The sequence below is a fragment of the Ictidomys tridecemlineatus genome, chromosome 4, assembly GCF_052094955.1.
Source record: "Ictidomys tridecemlineatus isolate mIctTri1 chromosome 4, mIctTri1.hap1, whole genome shotgun sequence".
NCBI lineage: Eukaryota > Metazoa > Chordata > Mammalia > Rodentia > Sciuridae > Ictidomys > Ictidomys tridecemlineatus.
The window spans coordinates 173,987,478-174,003,498 of record NC_135480.1 but is presented as its reverse complement, the minus strand read 5'-3'; the positions used below and the strand labels follow the sequence as shown (position 1 = coordinate 174,003,498).

Genomic DNA, 16,021 nt, shown 5'->3' with positions numbered 1-16,021 from the left:
TCATTCTTCTACGATAGACCAGATCTATACCTCTAACCCATATCTCCCAAGTCATGTTTTCAAACAGAACACATGAACTCAACAGACTGCCAGCACCTCAAATTTAATAACACCAAAATCATCATCTCCCCAAAAGCTATTATGCTGTTCCCTATCCTAATTTATAACACTATGATGAAAAACTTGATTCGATAATTCTTTCCTGTCCCTCAAATGGAATTTCTTAAAACAATTTATCATAGTAACTATCTAAAACTGCAACTTGCATCTTGCTTAGCTGGATACATGGCTTTCTCTCCTTCTTGTCTTTCAATTTCTTGAGGGCAAGGCCCACTTCTTACTCATCTTTATATACCTAGGGTGGCTAGCTCAATGCCTCACCCATGTTAAGTGTTCAATAAATGTTTATGAACGGATCACATCCTCTTCCTTTATAAGTGTAAAAACACTTAAGTTTCCACAGAGGAAAGAGGGACTAATCAAGAATAAAAGTGACTATAACTTCCAAAGGAATTTCACAGCATGATCTCATTCAGAGTTTGTCATCAACTCTATGAGGTATGTTGAACAGATATTAAAACTTCCATTTAAAAATTGAGCTGGGCACGGCAGCATGCGCCTATAAGCCCAGAGGCTCTGGAGGCTAAGGTAGGAAAAGAGCAAGTTCAAAGCAGCCTCAGCAAAAGCAAGGTAGGTGCTAAGCAACTCAATGAGACCCTGTCTTTAAATAAAATATGAAATAGGCCTGGGGATGTGACTCAGTGGTCAAGTGCCCCTAAGTTCAATCCCTGATATAAAAAAAAAAAATTGTAGCTGATCTATTCACAATAGCTAAGCTGTGGAACCAACCTAGGTGCCCCTCAACAGTGAATGAATAAAGAAAATGTGGTATATATACACAATGGAATATTATTCAGCCATAAAGAAGAATAAAATTATGGCATCTGCTTGTAAATAAATGGAACTGGTGACTATCATGCTAAGTGAAATAAGCCAATCCCAAAAAACCAAAGGCCAAATGTTCTCTTTGATGTGAACATGCTAACACACAACGGTGGGAGGAGTGACAAAGGGGAATAAAGGGAAGGGAAGGGGGATGGAAAAGCAGATAAAGGGAAGGGAAGGGGTAAGGGAATAAGAAAGATAGTAGAATAAATTTGACATATCTTTCCTATGTTCATATATGAATACACGACCAGTATAACGCTACATCATGTACTACCACAAGAATGGGAAGTTATACTCTGTGTATGTATAATATGTCAAAATACATTCAACTGCATGTATATCTAAAAAGAATAAAAACTAAAGTAAAAAAAATAAAATAAAAATTGTGGCTGAGTAGTCAAGAGGCTTGCCAAAAGCTTTCAGTGATAAAAAGAAGAATCAAATAAATGTAATTACAAATCCAGTGTTTTCAGTTTATCAACTTCTCCCTTAGTCTTATTTCTATTGACTTACCATGTTTTATGTTGATAAGGCTCTGTAGTTTGGCCCTTCCTATCTCCCTTGCCTCTTGATCCATGTTTTCCTTTCCTCTTTGCACACCAACTATCCATGCTTTCTTTCAGCTCTTCCTTCTCAACACAAGACCTTTACATATCCTATTTCTTCTTAGAACCTCTCCTCTCACTTGGTTAAGTATGCCTCTTTTTCAAGACATCAGTTTAATTTTTTACTTCATTAGAAAGGGCTTTTTTGACCTGAATAGGTAACTCTCCTTGTCTCATGTTCTCATAATAACATGTGCTCTCCTTTCAGCATATATCATGGTTATATTTTTCCCTAGTTGTAATTTTGTATTAATTTGTATGATTCTTCTTTGTTTATTAATGTTTATTTCTTCACTGGTCTGTAGTATAACTTCCAGGATGACAAGGGATTTTTTTTTCTCACCATTCTACCCCAAGTGCTTAGCACAATAGTTATTGAAAAATGAATGAAACTATTTGCCCTCTCTTCAAGCTCTCTAAATTATCCCCTGCACCCTATTTTATAGAGATGTGAGTTCTCATCTCTCCTAATCCCCATCTCACCTCAACTCTCCCTTTGTTACATATTCTTTCCCTTCAAGCTATAAACAAATTTTCTTCTTTGTCTTCTTTGTTGTTTGCTTGCTTTGTTTTTGTTTTTCCATTATTAAGAACTATATCCAGGGACACTACCACTGACCTACATCCCTAGCTCTTTTTGATTTTGAGACAGGGTCTCACTATGCTGCTGAAGCTGGCCTCCAAACTGTAATCCTCCTGAGAATCCCAATTCCATGGGATTATAGGCATGTGCCACTATATCCAGGTCAATCCTATTTCAAATAATTCTTCCACTCTGAACACAATTCTTTTATCCTACTTCATTTTCTTCACTGTACTTGCCATTATCTGAAATTATATTATTTACCTGATTTCTGAACCATTCTTTAATGGAATTAAACTCCTTTAGAATAGGGAGCTCACTAAATATTTTTGAATGAATATATGATTTCAAAATGTGGAAATTAAGTTTCAATGAAGCCAAGCAACATATGTAAGAGTACATAACTCATCAGGGTGAAATATATTCACCAAGTCATGTATATCTAAAACCGAAGCCTGTAACATCTACCCTATTTCACAGTGTATCAAAAGATACCAAAGGTGAAAGCTAGAAAGATGGACTGGAACCAGACACATGGCACATGCCTATAATCCTAGAGACTCTGGAGACTGAGGCAGGAGGATGCCAAGTTGAGTTCAACCTCCACAACTTGGTAAGACCTGTTTCAAATTGAAAACACCTGAGGATATAGCTAAGTGGGAGAGTGTCCCTGGGTTCTATTACCATTAAAGAAAGAGAGAGGAATCGATCAATCTACAGTTAGCAAGTTAGAGAATAATAGTCAAAGTCTGAAGTTTAAGATTACAAAAGGACTGCACCATTTGAAGGAATGACAAGCTTTATGGGGTATGGATGGCTGAAGTGAGGTGGATACACCTCTCCTTGGCAGATTTCCTTTATCCTTTTACAGATGAAGTCTCTACAAATCTGGCTCACAACTAATAGAAATCAAGTAAATGAGCTAGTCTTTTTTTTTTAAATATTTATTTTTCAGTTATCGGCGGACACAACATCTTTGTTTGTATGTGGTGCTGAGGATCGAACCCGGGCGGAACGCACGCCAGGCGAGCGCGCTACCGCTTGAGCCACATCCCCAGCCCGCGAGCTAGTCTTTTGATTCATCTTTGCCCCACCAAATTATATAAAAGCAATTATCTTCCCACTGTCCAACTGCCAGCCTCTCCTTTGTTGCTTAGCACACTTTCATTACTCATTACCCTTCCTTCTCAATATCACTCACAATGAAACACTACAGAAAAATCAATAAAACAAACAGCTGCAAAAGAAAATTAATAGCCCAACACAATCCATGGGCCTATCTGTTCTCCACAATAACAAATAAATTTGGTTTTGTATGTTTGTTAATTTTTGTTTGTTGTTGTTTTGGGTGCTTTACCACTGAGTTTTATCCCCAGCCTTTTTTAATTTTATTTTGAGACAGGATCTTGCTTAGTTGCTTAAGACCTCATTAACTTGCTGAGGCTGGCCTTGAACTTGGATCCTCCTGCCTCAGCCTCCTGCTTCACTGGGATTGTAGGCATGTGCCACCAAGCCCAGCTGTTTCTTTGGTACTAGAGATGAAACCCAGGGGCATTCTACTTCTGAGCTATATTTCCAGGCCTTTTTTTTTTTTTTAAGTCGGTCTCATTAAGTTGCCAAGACTGGCCTCAAATTTGCAATCCTTCTGCCTCAGCCTCCAGAGTAGCACAATTACAGGTCTGTACCACAATGCCAGGTCCAAATAAGTATTCAATGTACAGAAATACAAGAAGCAAAAGCATTTATAGAAAAATAATCAAATTCTTCTTTTGGGAATTTTATATTCCCTAAAGACCAAGAATTGCTTTTATTTATATCATTTTTTAAGAGAAAAAGGTTTACATACATATACCCTAGCACAAACTTTTTATCATACTTTTCATCATTGCGGAGTTCACAGGCACAAAAAATAACTCCTCATCACTCTTTTTCCTTTGATTCTATGGGCCTTTCTCACATATTCAGTGGATAGTTGCTTAGGGAGATTACACTTGAGAAAAAATTCCATTTGCCACTAAACATGACAAACAGATAAATGAAATACAATTTCCTTTATTAATGAGAGGATGTAGCTTAGTGGTAGAGCACTTGCCTGGCACATATGAGGCGCTGGGTACAATCCCAAGCACCACCATGACAACAACAACTGTTCCTTTATTAAATTGAACATAAAATTTTACCACATACCTATATTTTTATTTCATTTCCCAGTAATGAAAGAAAGGATCACAACAAAACAGAAAATACAAAGTTAGTTAAGTCATGCAGAGCAGCTATACCATATTACACACAAAAGGAAACAGATTTGAAAAATGAGTTCTGGAAAAATGAATTTCACAGCTTTTTTATGACAGTTCAAATCTCATCAAGAAACTATTTTCAATCTAAATCACTCCTGCTATAATGTACCTCCAATATCTCCCCACTTCATCCAAACTTCACTGTCACCAGATCAATACATTTTTTAAAACCCATGATATATTCATACAATGAGATATTACATAGTAATGAAAATCAATGAAGTGGAAGCATCTAACATAATGTTAAGCAAAATAAACCAGACTCACAGTAATACATACATAATTCAAATCCAAGCATGGTGGTACATGCCTATAATCCTAGAAACCTGTAAGGCTAAGACAAAGGATCATATTTAGAGAGACCCTGTCTCAAAATTGAAAAATAAAAGGGCTAGGGATGTACCTCAGTGGTAAAGTGTAAAGTGCTCCTGGGTTTAACGCCCAGTACCAAAAAAAAAAAAAAAAAAAACAGGCAAACTTTCCACTCAATTTTTCTGTGAACCTAAAACTGCTCTAAAATATACAAAGTCTATGAATTGAAAGAAAGAAAGAAAAGAAACGAAACCAAATGGACAAAACTAGTGTTGGAGTCAAGTGGTTACTTTGGAATGCAAGGAGGGAATAATGACTGGGATAAAGGACAAAGGGAGCTTCCTAGGTGTTGGTCATGTTCTATTCTTGACCTGGGGTGGTAGTCACAGGAGTGTGTTGATTTTGTAATAATTCAGTGAGCTGAACACTTAAAATTTATGTTTACATATGCGTGTATAACATATATAAAGACAATTTTTTAAGTTTTTTTTTTTTTGCTTGTTTGTTTATAGAGATAGTTCTTGCCATGTTGTCTAGGCAAGGGATCCTCCTGCCTTGGCTTCCTTAGTAGCTGGCACTACGGGTGCAGGTCACTGTGCCCAAAATCAATAAAAAGTTTTTTCAAAATATACAAAAAAAAAAAAAACAAATCTTCTCTGACCTTTAATAAAGACAGTACACATATAAAGGGCTGGGAATGTAATTCAGGGGTAGAATACTTGCCTAGCATTCTGAAGACCCTGGATTCAATCCCAGCACCTCAAAACAAAAAGAAAGGGTATATAAAGCCAGGCATGGTGACCTGTGTCCATAGATTCAGCTCTCAGGAGGCTGAAGCAAGAGGATCACTTAACTAGAGACCAGCTCTCACACCAAAGAATCTTGCTTTAAAAGTTAGAAAAAGCCAAGAACAGTGGCACACACCTGAAATCCCAGCAACTCAAGAGGTTGAAGCAGGAGGACCCAAGTTCAAAGCCAGCCTCAGCAATTCAGTAAGGCCCTAAGCAACTTAGGGAGATCCTGTCTCAAATTAAAAAATAATAATAATAAAATAAAAGGCTGGTGATGTGGTTCAGTAGTTAAGCATCCCTGAGTTCAATCCCCAAATCCCCTATACAAAAAAAAAAAAAAAAAAAAAGTTAGAAAAAGGCCCTGGGTTTGATTCCCCAGCAATGGAGCGGAAAAAAGAAAAACATGTACAGTTACTTTCCCATTTTGGAAGGAACTAATTTTACTTATCTTATATCAGACCTATTGATATTCTAAAATTTAGACTCCGGGTTTGTATAAGAAAAGGAAGCTGTGTACATCAAACATGTATTCCCAGTGATTCAGCAGACTGAGGCAGAAGGATCAACAAGTTCAAGGTCAGCCTCAGCAATTTAGTGGGACCCTGTCTCAAAAAAGAAAAAGGGCTGAGGAGGTAACTCAGTAGTAGAGCACTTGCCTATCATGTGCAAGCCCTGAATTAAATCCCTGAATATCAACAAAAAAGAGAGAGAGAGAGAGAGAGACGAAATCCCACTTTTAGTACTAACAAAAAAAGAAGAAGAAAAAGAGAGACAGAGAAAGAAGGAAAAGAAAAAATCCCATTTTTAGAAAAGAAATTAGGATTAAGTATTACTGCTTATAAGGAAGAGAGTTTATGACGAAAGCACATAGCAGAGGAAATTGGTCCTTTCCTCTCTCACTGCTCTGTGGCTCAGACAAGGCACAATCAATTTCCTGAAGCCACAATTAAGTGAAAGGAACCAGCAGCAACTCTGCTTGTAAGGACAGGGACTACTGAAACCATGATGTGATGGGAAAAGTCAGCAAGGAATTAGCTGAAGCAAATTACAATAATGTGGGGGGAGTGAGAAGTACTTGACCAATCTACCCTTGTGCCTGGAAAATCTAAAATCATTATCATTCCTATTTGCCACAGTGAATGTAAACAAAAATCTATCTTAGAGTTCTCTCTGTAAGAGAATCAACCCACAATCAATGTGTGCCCTGGGTGTGCTATAAATACTTGAAACATCAAAGTTCACCTTCTAAGAGTTTCCCAGCAGTATCCTTTCAGTTAATTGGATAACTAATTAGTGATAAATTAGAGTTTTTTAAGAGGAAGTCACAACATAATCAACTTGGTCCAGTTACTATCACTAGTGGCATTTTTTTTTTTTTTAGTTATACATGGACACAGTATCTTTATTTTGTTTTATTTTTATGTGGTGCTGAGGATGGAACCCAGGGTCTCACATGTGCCAGGCGGATGCTCTACCACTGAGCCACAACCCCAGCCGGCATTTTTTGTTTAAAAAATATAAGTAATACACATTCAATTTGGAATTTGTGTGGACTGGGGCTCAAACCCAGGGCCTCAAGCATGCTAAAGCAGGCACTCTGCAACTGAAATACAACCCCAACCCAATTTTCAAATACAAAAAGAAAGAAAGAAAAAGAAACGTACATGTAATCACAAGTAAAACTTACATGTAATCACAAGTAAAACTTACCAGAGTAGTCTTGGTCTTTTTGTTAAGCACAAAATATTATGTTATCGTAAAGAACTTGCCTCTACTAAGGGATGATGTTCTGAGAGACACTGAAACATTTGGTTTTGCTAATGAATCCAACTGAGTGTAATTATTTCACCAAAGAATATAGCAATGGCCAGGCACAGTGGTGCATGCCAAGATAACTGTTTCCTCTTGCAGGCCTGAGGCAGGAGGGTCACAAGTTCAGGACTAGTCTCAGCAACTCAGGGAAGCCCTAAGCAACTCAGCAAGACCCTGTCTCAAAATAAAAAATAAAAGGGTCTGGGAATGTAGCTCAGTGGAAAAGTACCCCTGGGTTCAATCTCTCATTTCCCACAAGGAAAAAGAATATAGCAAGGAGCCAATCAAACAAAAGTCCAGTTGAAAAGTTGACTAGAGTTCTTCAAACATATAACAAAAACCACCTACCAGGATGTTAAATTGTAGATTGTTAAAAGGAAATTTTTTTAAATCCTGACTATCCATTAATAGGAATCTAAATACAGACACAGCTGGAACCACAGTGCAGGCCTATAATCCCAGCAACTAGGGAGGCTAAGGCAGGAGGATTGCAAATTCAAGCCCAGCCTCAGCAATTCAAGCCCTGTCTCAAACTAAAAAAATAAAAAAGGGCTGGGGATGTAGCTCCGTGGTATATTGCCCCTGGGCTCAATCCCCAATACCAGAAAAAAAAATCATAATAAAAATAAATTATAGGAGCTGGGGATGTAGCTCAGTTGGTTGAGTGCTTGCCTAGCATGCACAAGGCCCTGGGTTCAATCCCCAGCACCACCAAAATAAATAAATAAATAAGGGGGAAAGGAAAGATAGCAGAATAAAATAGACTTTATTATTGCTGTATGTATAAACGTGACTGAATGACCAATGTGATTCTGCAACCTGTACACTCAGAAAAATGAGAAATTATACTCCATCTGATTCAAATGTATGATATGTCAAGATCATTGTACTGTCATGTGTAACTAATTAAAACAAATTTAAAAATAAATATAAATATAAATAAATAAATAATAGATAACATATATAATGGGATGGTCTACAGCCATTAGAAAGAATTGTATATAGCTAACAGGAAAATCATGAAGTTAAAAAGTTGAGGAGAGCTGGGGTTGTGGCTCAGTGGCAGAGTGCTTGCCTAGCATGTGTGAGGCACTGGGTTCAAAATAAAATGAGTAAAATAAAGGTTCATCAACATCTTAAAAAAAATAAAAATTGAGGAAAACTCTACATTCACTTGTAGAACTTTATATTGATATGTAATGAAAAAGAAAAATACATACAAACCAATAAACAGCACTACTAAGTAATAAGAAATAGGGACAAGAGAATGTTTTTCTTTCATTACACAATTATTTGAATTTCTTATTATGCACATATATTACCTTATAAAAAAAAAAACTAAATAAGGGATGGAGGTGAACCCTGTGGTAGAATATATGCTTAGCATGCTTCAGGCCCAGGATTTAATCCCCAGAACTCACAAAAAAAGCAATGAATAAAAAAGTTAACAATGATTCTAGCAGATGGTAGTTACGTGAAGATTTTTATTTTCGGGGCTGGGGATGTGGCTCAAGTGGTAGCTCGCTCGCCTGGCATGCGTGCGGCCCGGGTTCAATCCTCAGCACCACATACCAACAAAGATGTTGTGTCCGCCGAGAACTAATAAATATTAAAAAAAAAAAAAAAGATTTTTATTTTCCTTTTTTATACTTTTCTTCATTTTTCTCAAATTTCTATAATCAGTAATATATTAGTATATAATACTTTTTAAATTCCAAAAAATGGTTCTTCATCAAGTCAATGGTGGTCATTTCTGGTGAAAATTAGGAGGGAAAATTGTGTGACTAAGCACTGTTATAAACACTGGGAATTACAAATAGATATTATGGAAAGGCCCAATTTTTTAAAATGTTTATTTAGATTAAGTTCATCATGAACACCACAGCAATAAATGTTAAAGAAAATCCCTGATTAAGTTTACTGAAGTTGTTCATGTAGTACTGATGCTATGGAAGCAAAATAATATCAGGATTATGAGAAAAGCTGTGCCAAAAATGTTAAAATATTTATGTCAGGAAATTTTTTTATATTTTACACATTTTATTTATAAACCCAAGAAATAATACATATTAAGAACATATGAGGGGGGTGCTGGGGACGTGGCTCAGTGGCAGAGCACTTGTCTGGCATGTGTGAGGCACAGGGTTCGATTCTTAGCACCACATATAAATAAATAAAGATCCATTGACAACTAAAAAAAAAAAAGAATATATGAGGGACTGGGGTTGTGGCTCAGTAACACAGGGCTCACCTAGCACATGCAATCCTCAGCACCACATAAAAATAAATAAATAAAATAAAGGTATTGTGTCCAACTACAACTAAAAATTAAATATTTTTTTAAAAAGACTATGAATATATATATTCAAATGATGCAATGGAAATGATATTTTTAGACATGACTGAGGGAACATACAGCTTTTTAAGTTGTTTAGTACATCGAAAAATACTTATTAGTATACTTATTTATCTTTCCATGCCTTAGGCATGTAATAAATTTTTATTTGTATTTTATTTTGGTTTATTATATATGACAACAGAATGCATTACAATTCATATTACACATATAGTGCACAATCTTTCATATCTCTGGTTGTACACAAAGTAGAGTCACATCCTTGGTGTCTTCTTACATGTACTTAGGATAATGATGACCATCAAATTCCACCATCTTTCCTACCCCATCCGCGGCTGCCTCCCCTCCCTCCCCTTTTCCCCTTTGCCCTATCTAGGGTTCATTTAATCCTCCCATCCCCTCCCATAGCATATTATGGATCTGAATCTTAAATCAAGAGAAATTTGGTTTTTTGGTGTTAGCTAATTTCACTTAGCATTATATTCTCCAGCTTCATCCATTTACCTGCAAATGCCATGATTTTATTCTCTTTAATGGTGAATAATATTCCATTGTATACATATATCACATTTTCTTTATCCATCAACTGAAGGGCATCTAGGTAGGTTCCACAGTTCAGCTATTGTGAATTGTGCTACCATAAGCATTGATGTGGCTGTGTCCCTGCAGTATGTTGTTTCAGGAAATATTTTTATTTTTTTTTTATTTTTATTTTTTAATATTTATTTATTTTAGTTCTCGGCAGACACAACATCTTTGTTTGTATGTGGTGCTGAGGATCGAACCCGGGCCGCACGCATGCCAGCCAAGCGCGCTACTGCTTGAGCCACATCCCCAGCCCAGGAAATATTTTTTAAAAGAGTAAGTGAATTTTGTTTTGTTTTGTTTTGTTTGGTACTAGGTATTGAACTCTCAGCAGTGTTCAACCATCGAGCCACCTCCCCAGCCCTTTTTTATTTTTTTAGTTTGAGAAATGGTCTCCCTAAGTTGTTTAGGGCCTCACTAAATTACTGAGGCTGGCCTTGAACTTGTGTTCTTCCCTCTTGAGTCACTGGGATTACCTGCATGTGCCACTGTGTGTGGCTACAAAACTAAAGGAATTCTAGGGCTGGGGATGTGGCTCAAGCGGTAGCTCGCTTGCCTGGCATGCCTGGGGCCCAGGTTCGATCCTCAGCACCACAAAGAAAGATGTTGTGTCTGCCGAAAACTAAAAACTAAATATTAAAAAAAAAAAAAATTCTCTCTTAAAAAAAAAAATCTAAAGGAATTCTATAAAAAAGTGATTTCTTAAAAATTCAAGACTAACCACCCACCCAATGGTCAATATCTTTTTATTTTTTTAAATTTTATATATTATATATATATTTTAGTAGTTGGTCATTTATTTATTTTTTTGTGGTGCTAAGGATTGAACCCAGGGCTTCACATGTGCTAGAGGAGCCAGAGCTCTACCACTGAGCCAGAACTGCAGCCCCTCAACATCCTTTTAGAATATCCTTACCACTCATTCAATCTCTTTCAGTGTTAAAAAAAAAAAAAAATCCTCAGTCTATTACATTTGTTAAAAACAATTGTTTCAGCTCTTTATTTTAATCTAATATCCAATTTTAAACCATTGGTCCACTTGTCTCAGGTCTATCCTCCAGATTTGGCAAAAGGATCTACAGTTTTTTAAACTATCTTCTTCTACTGTTATGATCCTGTCCCTCTTAAATCTTCCCACAAGTAAACTTCCCACATTCTTTAAACAACTACTGCACCTTTCTTTAATCATCAAGCTCTTAAAAAAAATTTTTTTCCTCTTAAAATAATAGATTTTCTCAATGTGCCTCTTAGAAGGAAATAGCCCAGTTGAACACAATTCCAGATCTGATCTGACCAGTGCTATTGCTTCCTTTATTTGGGTCACCATAAGCATAGCAATATAGGACTAGTACAAGATTCATTACCATATTAATAGCATGGTTCAGACACAAGTGCTCTAAGAGTTTGAAGGAGGAACTGAAAATTTTCAACAACAAAATACAGACTTTAAACTGGAAAAAATACATTTTCAATAAGCAGAAAATATGAAAAGAGCCAGGTGTGGTGGCACACGTCTGTAATCCCAGTGGTTTGGGAGGCTGAGGCATGAGGATCACAGGTTCAAAACCTACCTCAGCAACTTAGAGAGACCCTAAACAACTTAGCAAGACTCTGTTAAATAAAAATTAAAAAGGCACATGGGGTGGGGATGTGGCTCAGTGGTTTGTTAAGTACCCATGAATGATTCATTTCCTGGTACCCAAAATAAAAGGAAAGTTTCTTAATTAGAAAATATAGAAACATTATGGTGTGGCAGTAGAGAATTAACAAACTTCCCAAAAGACATTACAAAACCCAACTTCCCCCAAAGATATTTCAGGGGTTACAAGTGCAGCATAAAGCAAAGGTAGTATGGGGAATACAGTGCAGAAGCAAAGTATCTGTATAAGCACAGGCAGGAATACAGAGTCAAAAGGAGGGCTGTAGGCAATAAAGCATGATTGAAGGATTAAACTAAGGAAATGAAGTTTGAATCAAGATGTCTGGGGATGATTAAATGAACACCAGTTTGCCAATTTCTTTCTTTCTTTTTTTTTATTTTAGTTGTGGACAGACCTTTATTTTATTTATTTATATATGGTGCTGAGAATCAAACCCAGTGCCTCAAACATGCTAGTCAAGCACTCCACCACTGAGCCACAACTCCAGCCCCAGTTTGCCAGTTTCTACATCAAGTTAACTACTTGAGTTTTACTACATGGAGAAAATTTCTAATTCAATTCTACTCCACCATTAAATGAAAGTAAGTTGTTATACACTATCTACTATATAAGCTATTTTCAGAATACGAATAATATTTCTAGAGTCAAAATATAATGCAAGGAATATCATTTTTAAAATATTTACCCATTTCTGTACATTTTCCCAGGTGAATACTTTACCATTTAATGAGTATTTGCATAAAAGATAGTGGCTTGTTTCAGTAATTAAAATTTTCTGAGTCTGAGAGAGTGGGCTCACTTGCCTTTCAAGTGTAAGATCCTGGGTTTGATCCACAGCACCATCAAAATAAACAAATAAATGCCAGATGTCTATTCAAAAGATAAAGACCTTCCCTATACCAAAAAAGAAAAAAAAGGATACTGACCTGCTCAGGGTCTCTATTCTCCTCAAAAGTAGAGAAGTTTGACTAATGTAACATTTTTTTTTTTTAAAGAGAGAGTGAGAGTGAGTGAGAGAGGAGAGAGGGAGAGAGAGAGAGGGGGGGGGAGAATTTTTAATATTTATTTTTTTTTAGTTCTCGGCGGACACAACATCTTTGTTGGTATGTGGTGCTGAGGATTGAACCCTGGCCACACGCATGCCAGACGAGCACGCTACGGCCTGAGCCACATTCCCAGCCCCTAATGTAACATTAAAAGGAAAAAAGAATCTGGAATGTAGTTCAATGGTAAAGTACATGTTTGGCATGCCTGAGACCCTATGTTCAATCCCCAGCACCACAATAGATAAATAGCAAAGATGTTAGCCAAACAGTAGGTACCAACATTGAGCTTCTATTAAAGCTAGCTGATTTTAAAACAAATGAAAATAGCAGCAACTCCTTCTCTAAAGTTATTTAAATTCAGTTAAATGGAATTTGTTTTATTTACTTTATTGAATTGAACCCAGAGGCACTTTCTCACTAAGCTACAACCCCAATCTTTACTTTTTGTTTTAAGACAGGGTCTCACTAAGTTGCTTATGGCCTGGGTAAACTGCTGAGGCTGACCTTAAGCTTGTGATGCTCCTGCCCCAGCCTCCCTAGCTCTGGGATTACACGTGTGCACCATTGCCTGCTTTAGAATTTGTTTTTTAAAGAGTCTTTCATAAGTCTTTATTATGGTGTGGCAGTAGAGAATTAATAAACTGCCCAAAAGACATTGCAAAACCCAACCTTTCCCAAATCCTGCTACACAGCAGCAGGGTTCTAAAGAAATAAATAGACTCCCAGCTGCTGAGAGAAAATATCTTACTAAAACCAAAGCAAAATTCTCATTAATGAAAAATCAACCATGAAAGAAGAAAAACTGTGTCTCATAATCCCCGGAAATAACAAAATCCCATTTTGGGTTAATGCAGATTTAACAAAACCATGGAAGAGAGCAGGGCAAAGCAGTTCCATTTGCCAGCATCTGGGGGAAACACTGTTATCAGAGAGATCACAAACAAGGACAATGCTTCTAATCTGTACAGCCAAAAAAAACATAAACTCTTAACTGTCCAGTAAAAGGTACCAGGAAAAAGCTCTGGTGAAGCCTTCAGTGTATAAGTACTTTCTCACTCATAATCAAGACACTTTATCCCATTTTGTTCAACCCAGCTATGACAGGTTGTAACTTAAATTTCCCAAGATAAATTCAACAGTAATCCAAACCCTGCTTTTTCTGAGCAGATAATCTCTCTAAAATCAGTTTTTGCATTCATTCAAAACCAACATTGAGCTTCTATTAAAGCAGGCACTGGGAGTACTACAAAAACCAATAGGAATCAGTCTCTATCTACATGAAGCTTAATGTATTCATGGTCTCTATCTTAAACCCCCAAAGCTCTAGCTTTAACATATCTTCTTAGGTCAAATGTCCTCAGGGAAAAAGCAATAAAAGACCTTCACTGTGAGTTACTGGGATGGAAGCTTCAAGGGAAGAAGAAAAAAAAAAAACTATGCTCTGTTCCAACAGAGAACAAACACCCTTCAGAGTGAAATATGAGAATAATTTTAGTCTAGACTACAGACTGGGGTTCAGGGAAGGAGCAGGGAACAAGCAATAAAGGTGCAAATCAGGAAATACACTGGAAGAAGGAATGGGCAGCTGTATCACTAACGCATTTAAAGAGTGATAAAAAAGAACCTGCTACTATATACTAGTTTTACAGTGCAGAGAAAAGGAAGAAACAATGGGAGACTGCCCGCTATTGACAGGCTCCAACGATCCGCGGTCTCCTAACTCGTCCGCTCTCACAGGAGAAAAAACCCAGTCACTGTTTGTAGGACTTGGGCCGGCCAACTAACAACACTGTCACATGGCTACCAGAATGGAGAGGTAACAGTCCCTTGCAGAAGCGTGGGGAGAGGAAATTTTTCAAATGTTTATAAACGGTTAACACATCTGTCCTCCAAGGCGCGGAAGGGAACTTTGGGAGAGGTGATAACTGTACGATAACCCAAGTGTGTGGAACCTGCCGCCTCCCCACTCCAATACGCACACTCACCGCGCACACAGAGCAGTGACATGGCCGAGGTGCCGGCTAGCTTACGCCGACTAGCCACCGCCGGGCCCCCGCCGGGCCGCTCCCTCTTTTCTCTCAGCAGGTGCCGCGACGGCGCCCGCTATCAGTCCCAAGGGTCCGGCAGCTCTTCATGGTCCCCGTAGCAGACAGCTTCCCTCCGCTCCCCCGGTCCCGCTCCAGTTCTCACCATCTGAGTGAGCTCTGGACAGCACTAAGTACCCGCCGGTAAACCAGGGATTGGGCGCGGCACCGCGGCGCCATCGCTGGGAGACCAGAGCGGCAGACTCCCACCGTCACTTCACCCGGGATCTGTGCGAGAGCCTGAGCGGAACACACCCCTGGCGCCCCGCCCCCTAACCAATCAATTCACGCCCAGTCCTCCAACCCCGCCCCTCTTGAGGCGCGTAGGAGGCGGAGTCCCCTTCCTCTTACGGGCGAGACTAAATGCCCCTCAGCCCACTAACAAATCCTCACGCCAAGTGGGGTGGGGCTTCCCCTCACCTGTGTGAGGCGGGAACTGAAGCACTCGGTTCCTCCCACGTGGGTGGGGCTTCCACTCAGAAACATTCTTTTCATTGAAGAATTTCCATTAGACTTCCTTAAAAAGGTTAGCCTTAACAGCTGACTGGTTACTTGCCATATATTTTAGCAAGATTGTACCACATGGCAAAGAATGTTTTTATTTTGTTTTGTTGGTACTGGGGATTGAATCCAGGGACTCTATTCTACTGAGCTACATTCCCAGTCCTTGTTATTATTTGAGGCAGAGTCTCTGTAAGTTGTTGGGACTGGCCTCGAAGTTACACTTCTGCCTCACCTCCCGAACTGTTGAGATTTACAGGTGTGCATCATCATGTCTGACCAAAGTAAATTTTAATTAGTTATTTAGGACAAGAAAAAAAACACACACACAACTGAGTGAACATAGTGTCTGGAGGTTGGGAGTATAGGTCAGTTGGTAGAGTACTTGCCTCACATGCACAAGACCCTGGATTCAGTCCCCAGCATCACAAAAGAAA

At 38.1% G+C, this 16,021-nt stretch overlaps 1 protein-coding gene and 1 non-coding gene across 26 annotated transcripts in view; one reads left to right on the top strand and one right to left on the bottom strand.

Annotated features, from left to right (window-relative positions):
• Positions 1–15,344, bottom strand: part of Unc13b (unc-13 homolog B) — a 197,976-nt gene extending 182,632 nt beyond the window's left edge. For 15 of the 25 annotated variants that reach the window (XR_013438169.1, XR_013438170.1, XM_078047775.1 and 12 more), the window contains exon 1: positions 14,985–15,341. Coding sequence is in view for 21 of the 25 variants with exons in the window: in XM_078047775.1 (XP_077903901.1) it covers positions 14,985–15,006 (22 nt within the window). In the remaining 4 variants the exon portion in view is untranslated. Of the gene's footprint in view, positions 1–14,984 lie in introns of all 25 variants that reach the window. The other 10 variants (XM_078047790.1, XM_078047796.1, XM_078047791.1 and 7 more) reach the window with 4 other exon arrangements.
• Trnaa-agc (transfer RNA alanine (anticodon AGC)) lies at positions 7,993–8,065 on the top strand. The gene has a single exon. It is a non-coding gene; the product is annotated as a tRNA-Ala (tRNA).
• Positions 15,345–16,021: the final 677 nt, after the last annotated feature.